At 38.8% G+C, this 20,027-nt stretch overlaps 1 protein-coding gene across 3 annotated transcripts in view; it reads left to right on the forward strand.

Annotated features, from left to right (window-relative positions):
• Positions 1-5,980: 5,980 nt before the first annotated feature.
• LOC143852943 (putative histone-arginine methyltransferase CARM1) overlaps positions 5,981-20,027 on the forward strand; it is a 40,367-nt gene continuing 26,320 nt past the window's right edge. For 2 of the 3 annotated variants that reach the window (XR_013236913.1, XM_077362611.1), the window contains exons 1-8: positions 5,983-6,287; positions 6,684-6,752; positions 8,826-8,934; positions 11,893-12,036; positions 12,504-12,607; positions 12,714-12,812; positions 12,911-12,980; positions 16,321-16,417. Coding sequence is in view for 2 of the 3 variants with exons in the window: in XM_077362611.1 (XP_077218726.1) it covers positions 6,066-6,287; positions 6,684-6,752; positions 8,826-8,934; positions 11,893-12,036; positions 12,504-12,607; positions 12,714-12,812; positions 12,911-12,980; positions 16,321-16,417 (914 nt within the window). In the remaining variant the exon portion in view is untranslated. Of the gene's footprint in view, positions 6,288-6,683; positions 6,753-8,825; positions 8,935-11,892; positions 12,037-12,503; positions 12,608-12,713; positions 12,813-12,910; positions 12,981-16,320; positions 16,418-20,027 lie in introns of all 3 variants that reach the window. The other variant, XM_077362613.1, reaches the window with a different exon arrangement.

A 20,027-nucleotide genomic window follows, 5' to 3' on the forward strand; every position in this document is an offset into this window, starting at 1 on the left:
ACAACGAATTCTAAATCCCCAGCTAATCCACCGGTTGACTGCACTGATTTGATTTCCTTTTGATCTCCCTTTGACTTCTTCTTCTCCAAATCCTCCTCACATCTACCGGCAACCAAACATAGCATAAGGGTGTTTGGTAGGGAATTAGCAAAATTGGGGAGATTGATCGCCGGGGATGTCCGGCGCTTTGTCGGTGATGTGGAATCCTCAAAATTCGCTTGATGAATTTCTCCAAATCGAATAAAAAAGGGGAGAAATTCTCGGGCAAATCTTATCTTTTGAGTTTTATTAGGAAGTGGCAAATCTTGGCCAAACCAAACAACATCTTTTAGATTTGCTCTCAATCTCCCCGTTAACTGATTTCCTTTTGATTTGCTTTTAATCTCTCTCTGACTTCTTCTTCTCCAAATCCTCCCAACATCTACCAGCATCCAAACAGAGCATTAGAGAATCATCGGGACACCTATGACCATGCCGTGAGAGCTCTGGTGACTGAACACGAGTATCCTTTAATTGGGGCCCACCAAAAGAACCAATAAAATAATATTTCTTACGCCCACTTTAGACCTACACGTTATCATTTGTTAGATGGATTTTATAATAAAGGGCAAGTGATATATTCGCCTTTTTTTACTTGAGACGGGCCCAAATAGAGAATCATCCGGACAACAACGACCATGCCGTGAGAGCTCTGGTGGCTGAACACGAGGATCCCTTAATTGGGTCCCACCAAAAGGACCAATAAAATAATATTTCTTACGCCCACTTTAGACCTACACATCTGTGAGATGGATTTTATAAAGGGTAAGTGATATATTCGTTCTCCTTTTTTTACTTGGGACGGACCCCTCTAGTGTAAAAGAGTGGTCACAGGTAGTTTTTATAAATGACTGGTCATAAGTACACCAGAGCGGCATGTCCCCGGTAAAAAAGGGTGAATATATCATTTCGCATGGGGAAACAAAAGTTGAAAAAAATAAGTGTCACATATTTTAAATATTTGGCGAAGGATAAATTACTGAAAAGTGAGCGTACTCGGTCGAGCTAAAAACAGTGGGGGCCCACATTGTTTGGGTGATCCAAACCAATTAGAAAGGTCCTTACGTACTTAGGGTGTCCACAAAAAATTAGCTCCATAGGATCATCCTAACCCATCCAAATGTGGAGGGAAAATTAGGGAAAAATGGACAGACACAATTTGTCCACAAATCTGCCCATTTTCCGTCCACGGTTGAAAGGGTTAGGATGATCCTATGGTGTTGTTTTTTTGTGGACACCCTATCTACGTAACGACATTTCAAATGAATGGTTTGGATCACCCCAAAAATGTGGGCCCCCACTGTTTTTAGCAGACCAAGTAGATGAGCTTATCTACTCGACCGAGTACGCTCACTTTTTCCCTAATTTATGTAACGACCTTTGTTTTTATGTATTTGATTATTTTTTGAGATTTATATATGCTATAGTTTCTTAACGATTTTAAAATTCAGAGTCAGCACAAAGAGAAAAGCATAAGAACAAGGGCAGGCTCTCAATTTCTCCACGCTTTTCCTCACTTGGATATTTTAAGTAAGTGGAAAAGATTCTTCTCCCCATTGATAGTGCTCTCTCTTAATTTCTCCCTCCCTCTCTTTATTTTATGTTTTCATGTATGAACCAGTTTGTTAAGCTGTTTATATATATATATATATATATATATATATATATATATATATATATATATATATATATATATATATATATATATATATATATATATATATATATATATATATATATATAAAGAGAGAGAGAGAGAGAGAGAGGAAAGTGAAGCCACACCGCCGGTGTAGCTAACTTAGCTACACCGCTGGCTTAAAATACAATGGGCCCACATTGTTTTGGTGATCCAAACCATTCATTTGATTAGCCCTCACATAGATAGGGTGTCCACCAAAAATCAGCTCCATAGGATCATCCCAACCCTTCAAACTGTGGAGGCAAAAATGGACAAATTTGTGAAGGTTTTTACACGTTCATTTTTGCCTCAACAAATCGTAGGGTTGGGATGATCCTATGGAGCTGATTTTTGGTGGACACCCTATCTATGTGAGGGCCAATCAAATGAATGGTTTGGATCACCAAAACAATGTGGGCCAATTGTATTTTAAGCCGACGGTGTAGCTAACTTAGCGACACCAACGGCTTAAAATACAGTGGGCCCACATTGTTTGGGTGATCCAAACCATTTATTTGATAGGCCCTTACATTGATAGGGTATGCCCAAAAAATCAGCTCCATTGGATGATCCCAACCCTTCAAACTATGGAGGCAAAAATTGACAGATTTGTGAAGGTTTTTGCACGTCCATTTTTGCCTCCACAAATCATAGGGTTGGGATGATCCTATAGAGCTGGTTTTTTTGGCACGCCCTATCTATGTGAGGGCCCATCAAATGAATGGTTTGCATCACCCAAACAATGTGGGGCCCATCAAATGAATGGTTTGCATCAAATGAAAGTGAAGCAACACATGTGTAGCTAACTTAGCGACACCAACGGCTTAAAATACAGTGGGCCCACATTGTTTGGGTGATCCAAACCATTCATTTGATAGGCCCCTACATTGATAGGGTATGCCCAAAAAATCAGCTCCATTGGATGATCCCAACCCTTCAAACTATGGAGGCAAAAATGGACAGATTTGTGAAGGTTTTTGCACGTCCATTTTTGCCTCCACAAATCATAGGGTTGGGATGATCCTATAGAGCTGATTTTTTTGGCACACCCTATCTATGTGAGGGCCCATCAAATGAATGGTTTGCATCACCCAAACAATGTGGGGCCCACTGTATTTTAAGTGGTCGGTGTAGCTAAGTTAGCTACACGTATGTGTAGCTACACTTTTCTCTCTCTCTCTCTCTCTCTCTCTATATATATATATATATATATATATATGGGAAAGGTGTGCGTACTCGGTCGAGTAGATAAGCTTATCTACTCGGTCGGGTTAAAAACAGTGGGGGCCCACATTTTTTGGGTGATCCAAACCATTCATTTGAAAGGCCCTTACCTAGATAAGGTGTACACCAAAAATCAGCCCCATAGGATCATCCTAACCCATGCAACAGTGGAGGGGAAAATGGGAAAAAATGGACAAACATAGCTTGTCCACAAATCTGCCCATTTTCCCCTCCACTGTTGGATGGGTTAGGATGATCCTATGGGGCTGATTTTTCGTGGACACCTTATCTAGGTAAGGGCCTTTCAAATGAATGGTTTGGATCACCCCAAAAATGTGGGCCCCCACTGTTTTTAACCTGACCGAGTAGATAAGCTTATCTACTCGACCGAGTACGCACACCTTTCCCTATATATATATATAGGAAATGGTTTGTGTGCAGCTGCACAAACCATGGTGGGGACCACATTTTTTGGGGGATCCAAAGCATTCATTTGGAAGACCCTTCCATGGATAGGGTGTGTACCAAAAATTAGCCTTTTAGTATCATCCTAACCCTGCCATTTGTGGAGGGAAAAAATGGGCAGAAACAATGTCTGTCCATTTTCCCCTCTAACTTTGATTGGGTTGGGATGATCCTATAGGGCTGATTTTTGGTACACACCCTATTCATGGAAGGGCCTTCCAAATAAGCTTTGGATCCCCCCAAAAAATGTGGCTCTCTCTATGGGATAAAACCAATTAAACGGTGTTGAGTTTTTCTTTGTTTTTCGCTCCCGTGCAGCGCACAGTTCTGCAACTAATAGCATCTTAAAAAGTGCACTGCTGTTGGATCAAATATTAAGAGCGGCACCGCCGATAGCGATCTAAGTGTGCATTCATCGTATAAATCTCTTGGTATCGATCAAGCGGTTTCCAGTTGTGGGGTCTATCGCATTTTCAGTTGATGGTACACATTGATAGAAGGCTTCACTCCGAGTCCCACAGGTCAAAGATTCTACATGTGGTTACTTCAAGTGGGTGCAATTTCCCCCTTCTAAAAGTGGGGTCAAACGTGGACCACCATAGTGGGGTGCCCCTCTTTGCTATTCCAGGGGTAGCCACCGTTTTAAATGAACCAGGGGGTCTTAAGCGTGGAATGGTCCCTCTTGCATCTAAATAAAAGATTTAGATAGGAGAATGGTAAGCACTCGTCATCTTTCATGCTTATAAAAGGTCCAAGGCCCGTGCAAGTCATTTTTTTAAAAAAGGTTAGCATTCAATTTAGGTCTTCTCTTGGACTTGAGAGTGAGAGATGTTCTCTTCTCACTCATCGACCCCGGCATTAGAGACAATGTGACCATTAGAAATCCAAACGAAATCAAGGAAATAGCCTTATACGGAAAAATGGTTAATACCCTGCTAGAAATGGCATGTAGTATGCTCATACATTGTTATCTATGCAAAAAATGCGTGTACATCATCCTTCAAATAATAAGTAATTTTATAACAAAGTTTAATACTTAAAATGTATATATTTATGGGCCGTTTGGATACATGGATTTTATAATCCAGGTTTTAGTTTGAAAACAGTGTACAAGAGGGTTCAAGATCAAGCTGCATTCTCGTTCTATGACCAACTATCTATCTCGAGAAGGCGGTTTGAAACTTCCTGTAATGTGTGGGTGGGGGTTTTCATCGGAAGGAAAGAGGCCCGACAAGGGTAGAAACACCATCTACATGTTTGAAGACTTTATCACTTCCATCGGGTATAGTTCAGAGTCCATTGGATAAGAATACAAGATATGATGTCCTTATAGCGTTTCCTGGATTTTAAGTAAGAAATCCAGGTTATAGAAATCTCTTATCTATTATGAGATTTCTATAACATGGAAACATAGGATGATGCCCTGCTCTCTTGCTGTCGAAAAGAAGGGCGAGAAATTAGAAAACGACGTCTGGTCTCATTTTTCTCTTCTCCCTTTCATTACTTTTATGACATCTAAGATTCTAAAATTCACATATCCAAACGGCCCCTTAGGGGTACCGGATTTTAGAATCTTGGATTTCCTCAAAATCTAGGGTGGGGGACAAGAGAAGAAGGAGACCGTCGGTTTTGCTTCTCTCTTAGGCTTTAGAAATCTATCTCCCATTATGAGATTTCTAAAACCTTGAAACATGGGATGATCTCCTACTCTCTTAGGCAAGAAATCAGAAAAGGACAGACAATCTCCTTCTTTTCTCATCTCCCAACTAGGATTTTGAGGAAATCCAAGATTCTAAAATATGTGTTTCATTAATAGCTAAAGATATTTATATTTACATGATATTTAATAGCTAAGAGAAGTTTATAAGTATATTGGTTTTAGTTATGAGGAAATGGTTTGTGAGTAGCTGCTTGGATAAGCTTCTCCGAGCAGAGCTGACAAACACATGTGGCCCTACATTTTTTTGGGGGGGTCCAAATCATTCATTTGGAAGGTTCTTCCATGGATAGGGTGTGTACAAAAAATCAGCCCGATAGGATCATCTTAACCCTGCCATTTGTGGAGGGAAAAAATGGGTAGAAACACGGACACACGGTGTCTGTCCATTTTCCCTCCACATTTGATTGTGTTAGGATGATCCTATTGATGTGATTTTTGGTACACACCCTATCCATGGAAGGGCCTTCCAAATGAATGCTTTGGACCCCCCAAAAATGTGGATCCCCCAATGGTTTGGGAGCTCTGCTCAGACAAGACAAGCTTGTCTGTGCAGCTGCTTACAAACCATTTTCTCTTTTAATATTTATGAAGATATTTATATTTATAAGATATATCGATGAGTCAAGGGAAACTCTACATTCATAAGGTTTTAAATAACCTTAAGGGCCACAGAACCGTAGTTTTCCAATTTAAATAGTGAAGCGATATCCGCACGACCATATATTGATAACGAAGCGAACTGAGCTTGTTCAGTTCGTTCTATAAGGACGGGCCCAGCAAAAACGTAGTTATGTTCGGGGCCGAGCAACGCACTCTGTTGTAGCCTTCCTCGCCGACTATCTATATAAATTCCACATAAACAAAAAATTGCTATTCCGGCTTTTGCTTTCTTCACCGAAACCCTAATTTCCTTACCCGAAAACCCTAGCAGAGAGAACCATGGCTGTTTCTCTAGGGAAAAAGCACAAACAAGAGGAGTTCATCTGCGCCTCCATCGTCCCACTCTCATCTCTCCCAACGCCCTGCTCTTCTCCACCTTCCAACGAATCTGGAACCGCAAAAGCTCGTTTCATCTCTGATTCCGAAGGCACGCATCTAAGATTCCACCAAAATACGGTGTCTGGCTCTTCCGTCATCCGATTCGATCTCCAAAATACTCAGGTTTAACGATTTTCATTGCGTTATAAGTGCAATTATCTCAACAATTTGTTGTATGCGAGTTCGGGACTTAAGGTTTTATTTTCAGCACATTTTCAGCTGTTTTGTTTCTTTCGAGTTTATTGAATCATGTTACATTTCCAATCTGATGATGTTTTTTCTTTTGAGTAATACATGTATGGATTTTTTATTTTGGTTCTATCCATGCCCATTTTTGTTCAATGACTGGTGGATAGGAATGCTATAACTTTTTACTTCTAGATTATAAAGTAGTGACTTTATTTTTTCAATTTTTTGGCTGTTGTTTGTTTATTTATTTACCTGTATCGTTAACCTAATCTTATACATTGCTCGATTAGTATTGCATATCATTGACTAATTAGCTGGTTGGTTCTCCAGCTTTTCAAATTAGGCCCGACTACATCTGCATGTATAAGCGAGGATGCGGAAACCAATAAGACAGATGAGGTATGCTGATTAAATCTAACTAATGCAATTCATTTTCGAGATACAAATTTCAAAGTATCACTGGCGAATTAGATGCTACTGATGTCTCTTTTTGATGGCATTATTAATACAAAGTTTGATTTATCTTTTTTATTTTAATGGGTTAATCACACCAGTAGACACCCTTCTAAGATTTTGTCACACCTCTTTTCGAGGAGGTTCAATTGTGCTACTAGCACTATACAATTATCCAAAACTAATGTGTTATATATTTATGATGTTGTGATGGAGAGTTCTATTATTAGATGGAGATTTAAAGAGAAAGACCTGCGGGGTCCTTCAAAGCACACTCTTAAAAATGATCAAGGTTCCTTAGTCACATAACCTACCCACATAATAGAATCTCATCATTCTCAATAATTAGATCTACAATCATAATGTCCCATCACACATTAACCATAACCTGACCCACGAATTTGGTTAGATACCAAACATCTTGGTGATCACTCTAGATCTCAATCATACAAATTGATTCAGATCTAGATTAGGACGCACAAAAACAACGAGGGTAATTGGGATCTGTGAAATCAAATTTCTAGCCGACCCTGGGAAGTAAACTAGTGTTTCTGTTTCTAATCGACCCAAAGGGAATTAGTGTTTCTCACTGAAGAATCATGTAGAGATGGAAGAACCGCCCTACGATCGCAAGATATTGAAAAATGAAACCCTAAATTAGGGTTTCTTCAAAAGAATGAAGATTTTCTCATCCTAATCTCATAAAGAGATGAACTTGCTCTATGGATAAGGAAAAAAAACCCAATCTAGGTCTCAAATTCCCAGTCTAGGTTCAAAGAGAGTCAAAGGCGCACCTATCAATTCAGATCAAAAGCTCCATGCCAAGATGGATTAAAGATTCCTTCTCCACAAAAAAATTCTTCTAGATATTCTTCCTGCACTCTTCGCAAAGTCATCCCGTATACCATCTTTTTCTCTAATACCATGTCAACTTTCTTTTGATTTATTTGAGTAGAGAAGAGAAACAGAAATAATAAATAGCTCAAGAAAAATCCCAAAGCCAAAGCACACGAAATTTTGGAGAAAGGAGTTGAAGTCAACCTTACGACTGGTCTTCTCATTTATATGACTAAATCAAACCAAATTATACCAAATGTCCTTTTATTATATCTAACATCGAAGGGCAGAAAAGGTACATTACCTAAGTGAATTCTGTATACACATACCCGTATATGTGTCTTACACAATGATCCAAACTCCCCGACTTTATACACCAGTCCATGGTATACATACATGATGAACAAGGCCATCTTCCGTAGTTATGTCTCCAAATAGCTAGACATGCTTATTGTCCTTTCATCTCTGCATTTTACACTTCGGTGGAAGAACCGTGAACCTTATTCTGTGGCCAACATAAAGGAAAATGGGAAAAATTACAGATTCAACCCCTCAACTTTCTGACATTTTCAACGATAATCCTGACTTTTCAAAGTCATCTACCACACCCCCTGACTTCTCACCGTCCATGAAGTAGACCCCTTGACTTTTCACCCTAAAGTTCAAAATTCATCAAGGACACCCCCCGGGCGGACAATTTATTCGTTCCCGTCCACCCCGTCACATAACAAGCATTATTGAAAACTAAAGGGGTGTCGTTGATGACTTCGAAAAGTCAGGGTTATCGTTGAAAATGTTAGAAAGTTGAGGGGGTATATTTGTCTTTTTCCCAAGGAAAATTGTGTACTAACATGTATATTTATTGTGGAATCCTTTCTTTTTGTTATTTTCATTGTAGGCAGCAATTGCTAAATGTGCGGGCGTTTTCTTTTGCTAGAGCAGTTAAGTCAGTGGTCTTTAATTTGAATAATTTTTTTTGGTCTTTGTTATCTTACAGAATTTTAATTGTTATTTAGTGTTGTGTTTATGAAATAGTTATTTTTTAATTGGTTTATATGACTGTATGTCTCTCCTCCCTACACTTTGGTTGATCTTGTCAAGGGTAGCAAAAATTATGTGATTAGAAGTCTCATGAAACAGTTTCCTGATGGTTTCTCTTTAACTGTTTTCTTTCTGAACCAGAGCTCCTATTCAAGGACAATTGCCATTGGATTTAGAACAGAAGATGACAGCAAAGCCTTCCATTATGCATTTGAACAGGCAAAGTGTGAAGTGATTGTTGCAGGGGATGGTATGTGATCTGCAATTAATAACTATCTGGCATAATCTATAACCATGTCACATGTTTCCTATTTTACCATATGCTTTCACTGCTCTTCTTCTTCTTTGTTTTTTTTAATGGTACACTTCCGATTATGTAAAGCTTTCTGGAGTCCGACTTGGGAGATAATTCTTTTTCACGACTTTTCAACTGTTACTTTCCCCCCTATGTATGATCAACCTGATATGCATTTTCAAGTTGCAAGTGTAACTGATTTGGTTTAAACAATTAAAGTTTGTCCGTCTTAGATTTGTTGTATGGCTCCTAGAAAGCAATTGAATAAAGATAGTAGAGAAATTACTATCATAATTCATCCCTTTAACTCTTTACTCATATATCTTGGCTACGAAAATTCAACCTGCAGCCACATGGCTTCGAAGCAATTTCGCTGTAGTGCGCCTGTGAATGCTTCTCAATAATCAGCACGGGTAGATCCAATTCAGTCCCAGAGAGAACTTGCAAGTTTTGATCACAGCTGAAATTTATGGATGCACATTTTTTTTTCTAGGCTATGTTCAAAATAATAGAAAATGGCTAGTTGAAAGATGTTCAAGATTTGGGTTCGAGAGGAAAATTCATAGTTTTAAAACTCCCATCGACTCTCTTTTACCTTGGCCGCATTCCGCGTTCTGCCGTTTGTTCTGCATTTTGCCCTATAGGGTCAAGAAAATCTCCTATGACTCTCCCGAATTATGACCACATCAACCGAGTAGTCAGACGCCCCAACCGAGTACTCGACCGCATCATGCCGAGTCGACTAGGATTTTCTTCGGCCGCTTTTTGACCTGCCTCTGCATTTTGATACACTGGGAAAATTTATTTATTAGGAAGTTCAATATGTTTGTTAAGAGCTGGAAGTGATCTTAGAAACCAATTGCGTCCTGAAGTTCTTTGGTGGGATGTGTTTTGTGTAGTCACATTTTAACCACACTTATTTCCATAATCTTCCGCTTATATGGAGTTAAGGATTTGTGGGATTTTTGACCCATAAGTTTGGCAAGGCATATCAAAATCTTATCTAAGGCCTTGCCTGTAAGGTAGCGTAATTTGTTAGGCTCTATCATTTCTCCTTCCCAAGGTGCTTTCGTTAGAGTCGCCAAATTTCTTGGTGGAGCATTTGCTGAAATCTTTACCCTTGGTCACCTAAAGTATTGGTGGAGACAATGATGTTCATGTAATACTATAGAGGATGGTGAAGGACTGCTGAAGACATTGTAGTGATGTTCCTGAAGTTCTTTGGTGGGATGTTTTTTGAGGAGACACATTTGAACGTCACTATTTCCCATAATCTTCAACTTAGATGGAGTTGTGGATTTTATGCGATTTTTGTCCCAGAAGTTTGGCAGGGCGTATCTTTAAAATCCTTAACTAAGGCCTTGCCTGAAAGGTAGCAAAATTTGTCAAGCCCTGTTATTTCTCCTTCCGAAACCAGGTATCATGTAACATATGGTCAGGTATTATGGTAAGGAAAATAGATGCTTCATACATAATTACATGACAAAAACTGGGATAAGTACATAACTTTGAAATATTATAGTTTACTTCCCATTTTTAATATGATTTTTTTTCCAATTGTTTTTGTGGCATATGATTTTGAGCTTCTTGTTTCTTAGTTGTAGCTTATCTTTAAGTGTTTAGTATTTTTATAAAGGGCCAAATTTCTTTGCCGTAGTCTTCAAGCTGGTTAGCCAAATGAGTGTATTGGCTAGTGCTACTTTTGTTGTTTCAATTCCCCTTGATTTTTTATAGTATCTTTGGGAGTGAGAATTGATTCTTGGGAGGCATATGTTTTGTATGTTCTGTTCCTTTTATACTTATTAAATTTCCCGTCTTTGATAGGAGGAAATAAAAATTGTCACGAATTGAGGGTTTCACCCTTCAAGGGAATTGATTCTTGGGAGCGTATGTTTTTTTACATTTTGTTCCTATTGTCTTTAACAAATTTCTCGTCTTTGATAGAAGAAAATAAAAAATGGTAATGAATTGAGGGCATTGAGGGCATTGAGGGCTTCACTCTTCTTCGGTCCCTTCATTTTTTGTCAGCACAGGTTTTGATAGTGACAAGGCCAAAAGTCCAAATAATAGAAACCGTAGAATAATTGCAATCGTTGTTGCCGCTTTGAATTTCATCATAAAGCCTCCCCTTTGATAAGAGGCATGCATTGACCTGTGATAAATAAACCCCATGTAAGCCTCATGTTAGTGTCTATTCTAGACATGTTCTTTTCAAAATACTGACATGAGAGGATGCCCATTGCATGTGCCTAATCCACATGGATTGGGAAATGACAAATCTCCTGATTATTCTACTCTGCACTAAGGGAGATGATGCGATGCAATGTGATGATTAAGATTAGGGAAGATTGTGTTTTAAGGGAATTTCGAAGAGGAAACAGAGCAAAGATGTCAATGTTTCATATGTAGAATTTCTTAGATAAATCAGTTGATAAATGTAAGAAGGTGAGATTTTGGTTTTGTTGCCATTTGGGGTAGTCATTATGAGGGCGGATGGCTGTCAGCTACTTTTTTCTTGAGAATATCTATTCATTTTTTATGTGCTTTTAGTTCCTTAGTTTATGACCAACGACATGTTGATTCACATATTTTTTTTTTGAATGATAAAATGTTGATCCGCTTATGCCGATGGGAAAAGAAGGTTTATTTGGGATAATCTATATGGCCAGTATTAGCCCGAGTTAAATGTCAAGCTTTGGTCACCGAGGTGTGCATGTAAATATTGCTACTTTAGAAACAAGATATTGTCTTTGACATTTCTTTTGGGTGGTTCTACGAGTGAAAGCAAATTTTCTATTGCTACTGGTAATTGTTGTAAGACATTCTCAAAATGGATTACTGGAATTTCTGTTTGGACTTATTACTTGTATTGAAAATAAGTGATTATGATTGTTTTTCATATTTTATTTCCAGGAGTGCGGTTGGAAAATGGATCTGTTCCAGCTCTTAAAAGCAAGTTTGATGACAAAATAGAGGCTGCATCTGCAAAAATGTATTTCCATTATTATGGGCAGCTGCTACATCAGCAAAATATGTTACAGGATTATGTGAGGACAGGTTATATTATCTTTCGGTGATTTGTTGTTTCTATTTCAGCTTTTACCATACCTTTCATCTCTTACCGAGGAATGTGTTTGAATTTTCTTTAGCGAAGACTAATAACTGCTCATCTGTTGAATTAACAGCGAATCTTTTACTTCTAAAAAATTGCATTGACTTGCTATTGTTTAAACAGGAGTCAATTTTATAGAAATATCAAAGTTCTTTGGAGAGAGGATAAAAATCTCTCCCATTAAGGAACTAATCGGGCTGATAAACATGTTCAACATAGAAAGTTGTGCAGAATCACTTAAATTTCCTTACAATGAATATGAAAGACAAAAAATTAAAGAAATCTCATCACCTCTGTATGAGTAATGACACAAATGCCTTTCAATAATTTCATCTTTTTAATTTATGACCACCTTTATGGGCAATGTATCAACCAATTTGTCTCTGACATGCTAATGCCATTCTTATTTCAGGAACGTATTATGCCGCAGTCATTGAGAACCGTGCAGATTTTCATGGTCGTGTGGTGGTTGATGTTGGTGCTGGCAGTGGAATTCTTTCATTATTCGCTGCCCAGGTATGCTGTTGTCATTGAGAACCTTTTCTGTGTTTAGGGATGTATGCATCTATGTTGGGATTGGGAAGTTTACTGATTGATTCTAGAGTTCCATGCTTTCATTTAGGCTGGCGCAAAACATGTTTATGCTGTGGAGGCCTCTGAAATGGCAGAATATGCACGCAGACTGATTTCTGGAAATCCAACATTGGGGCAACGTATTACGGTGTGCCTTATTATGCAGTTATAGGTTGATTTCTGCGCTAAACTCACCTTTTTACTCTGTTCATTCTCTCTAGTTTTTTTTTTTCTTTTAAACTACAGGTGGTCAGAGGTAAAATTGAGGAGGTTGAGTTGCCTGAAAAAGCAGATATCCTGATCTCTGAGCCAATGGGTAAGCTTGCCACCTCATGTTTTTTCTGATTTTGGTAGAAGGGAGGGATGACATCTTGTTAAGGGTGTAAGATTAACAGTATCCATTCCATACTGCCTTTTCTTATTGTGCCCTTCCAATGGTGTTCAAAGCCCCGTTCTTCTGTTTGATGCTGATGATCTCTGGTTTGAAGGATTAAGCAAATGCATTCATAATTACTTGACATGCTTGATGGCCTGTCCTTCAAGTTCATTTTCTAATTCGGTCATTTCTTCACGAATAAAGAGCTATTTCATGTTTGTTTTATCGTTGTGCAAGTGCAACGTTGAGTGGAACCGTTCTAACCCGGACTGGGGTGCCTATTTGAGACCTGAGACCATAAATAGTATGTTCAAGACGACAAACCCAACTTGTTCTTTCAATTCAGGAAAAATCTAAGGTAGCTATATTAAAACCTCCTTTAGGTGTCATCGAACAATTCAATGTTGCCAACATCTTTCAATAGCCATTTAAAATTGGTTGGCAAAAGCTAAGGCTAGCCCAAATATTCCCATTTTGACAATGGGATTGAAAGTTATGTTATGGTCCAAAGCATTTCTTAGTGATGCTTTTTGTGACAAACCTTGCTTTGGTGTGCCGTTTAGTTTAAATTTTATTTGGCGTATTACTTGCAGCCAGCCAGTGTCTAAGATTTGGGGTAGTAACAATGTTTCATTTGCAAACTTTTCAATACCATTTTGTTCGGCATTTCTTCTTGGTCAGTGGGACAGGATGTTTAGTGTTTAGTCCATTCTGTTGTTTCATTTAGTAAAAAAGATGTTGCGATCGGATATTTTTTTACTAGTTAAAATTTGAAAAAAATAAAAAAGTGAAATTTTGTTAGAAACATATAAGAAACCGTTAATTCATCCTTTTGTTTCATTGTAAAAACTATTATATCAGTTAGATTTAACAAAAAGAGAATTGTACTATTTAAAACATCTACATTAAGCATGATATTCGCTCTTGATGGGTCTAATTAAGATCAAATTTAGTACAATACATCAATGAAACCAACCATTTATCGTACCGAATGCTAACTGTAAATATTACAAAAAAATGATTTAAAAAAAAAAAAATACATATAAAAATGAAAATACTACAGAATAAACTCTAAAACGACAAATAAAACATAAAATATGGTACCTCTTTCAAGTACACCGTTTAGAATGCTTTGAAAGTATAAAAAAGCACAGAAAAATAAGAAAAATGTTGTGCAAATGCCTTGTATTTTGGCTTTAATTCATCACCTGGTCAGACTAATGTGTGCAATGCTATCAAATTTATTTTTGGTGTGCTTCTCCAAGGATAGTTTTGAAATTATCTATATAGTGGGCATTCAATGTGTTTTTAACTGTTCTATATGTACGCAAGCCGCAAGGTTTTAAATTTCAGTTTCGGTTTCGGTGGAAATCTTGTAAAATCATGGAAATAAATGGAAATATATACAAATGATGAAATTTTAAGATGAAACTTTGGGAAATGCTAGAATAAGCACAACTAAACCATCACATAACTACATAAGCAAGAAAGTCATCCTTAGTGGCTTAAGCATATCGAACACCTAGTGACATGCATTGTCGCACATGTCTGGAACAATTGAGTCATTAAAGAAGTACAATGAAATGAAGTATAAGAAAGTCCCCTAAGGACATCAACTCTATGTCAATACTACAGAGTTACGAGGTATTATTGGTCCCATGCCGACTGACATCCCATGCATAATATACGGTTACTTTGTTATTCACTTCAATGATGTTGCCTATCAAATGCCAGTCTCTACATTAATGTAATATCTTTCCATTTTTCCTTGTTCTGACCATTTTGGGTGAATTTTGGAAATTTTGATCGAATTTTGGGAATTTCGGTCGACTTTCATGAATTTCGGTCAAAATATCAGAGAAATAATGACGTAAAAAGGAAATCATGTAGAATTCGTTTCGGTGAGGATGGAAATGGAAACATTTCTGTCGTTTCGGGGAAATTTAAATCCATGTACATAGTTTTAAATTTCGGTTTCGGTTGGCACATAAACAGAGACATTTCAGTTTCAGTGGAAATTCCAGTGAAAATCTTGTAAAATTATGGAAACATATGCAAATGATGAAAATTTTGATATTTTTAAAAAACATATGCAAATGATGAAATTTTAAGGTGAAACTTTGGAAAATGTTAGAATAAGCACAAATACATACTTAGAAACCATCACATACGCAACAAAACCATCATAATGGCTTAATCACATCGAACACCTAGTGACATGCATTGTCCTGCATGTCTAGAACAGTAAAGTCAATAAGAAGTACATTGTAGTAAAGTATAAGAAACTACAATGAATAGTCTCCCCTCTATGGGCCCCAACTTGATGCCAATACTACATACAGTTATGAGGTATTATTGGTCGCATGCTGACCCCGCTATGGATTCCAACTCGATGCCAATACCTCATACAGTTGAGGTATTATTGGTCCCATGCTGATATGACATTGCATGCATAAAATACAACTACTTTAGTGTGCTGTTCAATGATGTTGCCTTCCAAACATTATTCTCTACATTAATGAAATGAAATGAAATGCAAATAATAACGTCGTTCCATTTTTTGTGGTTCTGATAATAACGTCCTTCTTCATGATTTTTTTTCTAAAGGATTCATTTAGCCGACCCCAACTAGTTTGGGACAAAGGCTTTGTTGAGTTGAGGTTGAATTTTAAGAATTTCAGTCAAAATTTCAGGGAAATGGAATAATGTAGATTTCGTTTTGGTGGGGATGGAAATGGAATCCTTTCGTTCATTTCGGGGAAATTTTTGGGAAATTTAAAATCATGCATGGCAATACGATTGAAAAACTATCCATGATGAGTGCAAAAACACTTACACATTTGTTGAGGGTGATGTGAATGTGATTTTTGGTCCATCTAATTTGTTGTTAGTTTGCTGGCGTTGGACTAGTTCACTTGGTCAAAATCCATGTTTCTTTATGTGTTAAAAATAGCTGACTTGGGGAGCCTGCAGATTCGATTATCAGTTTGAGCACCTGGTAAATCCGATCAATCGGTTGTTGTTTTTTATTTCTTCCGTTTCCTCCTTGGTGTTACATATTTTGCTTTTTCCATTTTACTATTAGTTCCTATTAATTTTATTTCTGGTTGTGGTGACATCTGCTTACTGGTTACTCTATTGTTTGCCCCTTTTATTATTTGTCTGCATATTGTTTTGCTTTAGGCTCTTGAAGAACTACATTTCTTTTCGCTTTATTTATAGTGTAAAACTACTTGTATTGTTACATATTTTTGACATCTAACTCCTTGCTCAATTTTAGGCACCTTATTAGTCAATGAAAGAATGCTGGAGTCCTATGTGATTGCAAGAGATCGGTTCCTCGTCCCAAATGGAAAGATGTTTCCAACGACTGGGAGGTGAGTGTTGCAATTAAAGTGACCTTTAATATGCTTTTGGAGTATATTTATGTGACTTTGCATTGGTCTATCTCCAGTGCAATTAATGCTAGCTTGTTTCTGCTTATGCTTGTCTATGGCCTTTTATCCTGGAGTGCAAGTAAAAGTTTTGTAGTTTTCTTGTGAAAAATTTCATGAAATGGATGGTGCGTTGATGTTATGAAAGTTTCTGAGTTTTCTGGTATGCGAACATGTTTAATTCTCGAGATAATTTTGTTTGAGTGGCTTAGAAAAACTTTATGCTCCTTTTCGGAGTAGAAAGATCATGGGAATGAGTTTCAACACAGTCAGTTGCAGCTTTTGGTAGACGCGGAATAAATCTTTTCATTTTTTTTTGTTTCAACTTTCATCTAAGTTACGCAAGTTTTGCTACATGAACTCAAGCATTCCATTTCTAGAGTCTGGCTAGTTGACAATAACAAGTTTGATTTAACTGCATGTAGTCATAGCGTAGAAGGTTACAACTGATGTGGCGTGCTATCCTGTACTCATTGCCTTTGTCATATTTCCAGCAATGAGGTTTTAATTGAATGCCTCTTGGAAGCTGATGTTTCGTTCATCTTTCTTTTCATCCATGCTGTTTTATTTCTTTCATATTTTTTGCTTCTGTCCCTGAGCAATATTTTACTTGTACCCGCTTGTTCATAGAATATTTGTCTCACCATAGTCAGACGGGTAGAAGAAAGACAAGGCTGTCGCAGAATTTCCCAACATATGTTAGAGTTTTCCGATTTCATTGCTGAATCAGAACTCCTCGATATTCCACTAATGGGGGCTAAATTCTCTTGGTCCAGAAACTCCCAGAAGAGCCGTTTAGATCGATTCTTGTTCTGCAACGGATGGCTTTCCTTGTTCCCGTCAGTGTGTCAAAAGGCGATTGTACATTCAGTGTCTGATCATTGCCCGATAGTTCTGGATCCACGACTGGATTCATGGGGTCCATCACCTTTTCGATTTCAGTTAGGATGGTTAGAAATTCCTCACATGATCAAGCGGATGGGCGGATGGTGGGAATCACATAAAGTGGAAGGGACAGCCGATTGGGTCATAGGGGCTAAACTTCGTTATGTGAAAAAAAGACTCATAGAGTGGGACTCTCTCAGAAAAGAGGCTCTCCGCGAGCGACAATCTTGGCTACAAAATCGGATGCGGGTCTTATCATTGGCCGATGAAGCGCGGTCAGCTACAGAGGATGAGTTGCATGAGTTGGGAAAACTTAAGGAGGAACATAAAGGATGCCTCCTCCAGGAACAAATTTTATGGAGACAGAAATCCCGAGTTAGTTGGCTCAAGCAAGGAGATAAAAATACTGCTTACTTTCACAACATAGCCAGTGCACGGAGGCGGAATAATAGGATTGAGGTTTTAGAAGTGCAGGGTACACTTTCGGATTGTAAAGAGGTGATTACTAAGGAAATTTTAGATTACTACCGGCAGTTATATTCAACAGAAGATATTTTACGACCTACATTAGATGCGGTGAGCTTTACCTCGCTTGACGCTTTAAGTCGCTCGGGGCTTGAAGGCCCTTTTTTGGCTGAAGAGGTGGAGAAAGGGGTGTTCTCCTTGCATCGTGATAAAGCGCCGGGGCCAGACGGTTTCTGTCTTGCTTTTTTTCAGGAGTGTTGGGAGTACGTAAAGGGAGACGTCATGGCCTTCTTTCAAGCGTTCCATGCTGGGTTGAAGCTGGATCGGGGGACAGGTGCCACCTTTCTTGCTCTCATCCCCAAAGTTAAGGGAGCAGTGAAGATTTCCGAGTTTAGGCCTATCAGTTTGGTAGGGTGTTTATATAAGCTCTTGTCTAAAGTGTTGGCGGATCGGCTCAAGAGGGTTCTCCCCCTTATCATCTCAGAGAATCAATGTGCTTTTGTTGCCCAACGACAAATTTTAGACTGCTCGATGGTAGCCAATGAAATGGTGGATATCATGGCAAAGTCAGGGAAGCAAGGTATTATCTGTAAGCTAGACATGGAAAAAGCGTATGACAGGGTGGACTGGCAGTGTCTGGACTACCTCTTTCAAAGAATGGGTTTCGGGAGAACATGGTGTGGGTGGATCCGTACTTGTTTATCTTCAGCTCACTTTTCAGTTCTGATTAATGGCTCTGCACACGGTTTTTTCCAATCGTCTCGAGGATTAAGACAGGGGGATCCTCTCTCTCCCTTTCTATTTGTCATTATAGCGGAAGCCCTCAGCGTGATGCTGAAGAAAGGTCGAATGGAGGGGTTGATTTCCGGGGTAGATTGTAGTGAGTCTGGGTTTCAGGTCTCGCATTTGCAATTCGCGGACGATACTTTACTCTTTAGTTCTTCCCAGGCCTTAAAGATTCTAAATCTTAAGGCTATTCTTCGGTGCTACGAGTTAGTGACAGGTCTTCGTTCTAACTTCTCAAAATCTCGTCTTTACGCTTTGAATATGTCCGCCGAAGATGCTTCCGATCTAGCGACGATTATGGGTTGTTCCTTGCAGAGTTTGCCTGCTTCTTACCTGGGATTGCCTCTGGGAATAGGTCGACCTCGAAAAAGTGCATGGGATCACATTGTGGATCGAATTGAGCGAAGGCTGGATACATGGAAGAGGAACTTATTATCTAAAGGTGGCAGGTTAACCTTGATCAAAGCTGCTTTGGCCAATATACCCATTTATCAGCTATCATTATTCAAATGCCCGGTGTCTGTGGTCAAGCGCATTGAACAGATTCAACGACGATTTTTGTGGGGGGGTTTACCGTCGAAGCGGGTCCTGGCGCTAGTGAGTTGGGAATCAGTATGTATGCCCCTTCAAGGGGGAGGCCTAGGTATTCGGAGGATCAAGCAGGTCAATCAAGCATTGATGGGTAAATGGTTATGGAGGTTTGGTGAAGAGAAGTCAAGACTATGGGCTAGAGTAATATCAGGTAAATATGGTGTTGCTCCAGGTGAATGGACTTCCTTGAATACATTCAACAAACCGGGGGTGACGATTTGGCGGGATATTCTCAGCCTCTTACCGCTATTTGATCGTGAAATAACGTATCGTGTGTACTCCGGCGAGCGGATATCGTTCTGGCCCATGCGGTGGTGTTCGGCTGTACCGCTCCAAGCCCTATTCCCGGATCTTTATCTAGTGGCAGCGAATAAGTATCTCTACGTGAAAGATTGTTTTGATTACGTTGGAGGAAAAGTTATATGGCAGCCTCCTTTCCGTCGGAATTTCTTTGACCGCGAATTACCATCAGTGACGAACTTATTTCAGATTCTGGAGCAGAATTATGTGAGAGTCTCTGGGAAAGACAAAAGGTTGTGGGCCGCAACGTCTTCAGGCAGTTTCTCGGTAAAGTCTTTTTATAATAGGTTGGTGCCTTTTGAGATTAATCATCTGATAGCAAAGGTGTGGAAAACAAAGGCGCCCCCTAGAGTCTGCTTCTTCGGGTGGGCGGCGTTAAGAAATCGAATACAAACAGTGGACTTCCTGCGTCAAAGGCACATGCTGATTGTCGATCACTGTACTTTATGCCTTGCATCAGGGGAGTCGGTTGATCACATATTCATACACTGTCGAGTAGTAAGGGAGATTTGGGGGAGGCTGCTAG

The sequence above is a fragment of the Tasmannia lanceolata genome, unplaced genomic scaffold (assembly GCF_043159265.1).
Source record: "Tasmannia lanceolata isolate RefF3 unplaced genomic scaffold, GAP_Taslan_0.1 ptg000019l, whole genome shotgun sequence".
In the NCBI taxonomy this organism is placed as follows: Eukaryota; Viridiplantae; Streptophyta; class Magnoliopsida; order Canellales; family Winteraceae; genus Tasmannia; species Tasmannia lanceolata.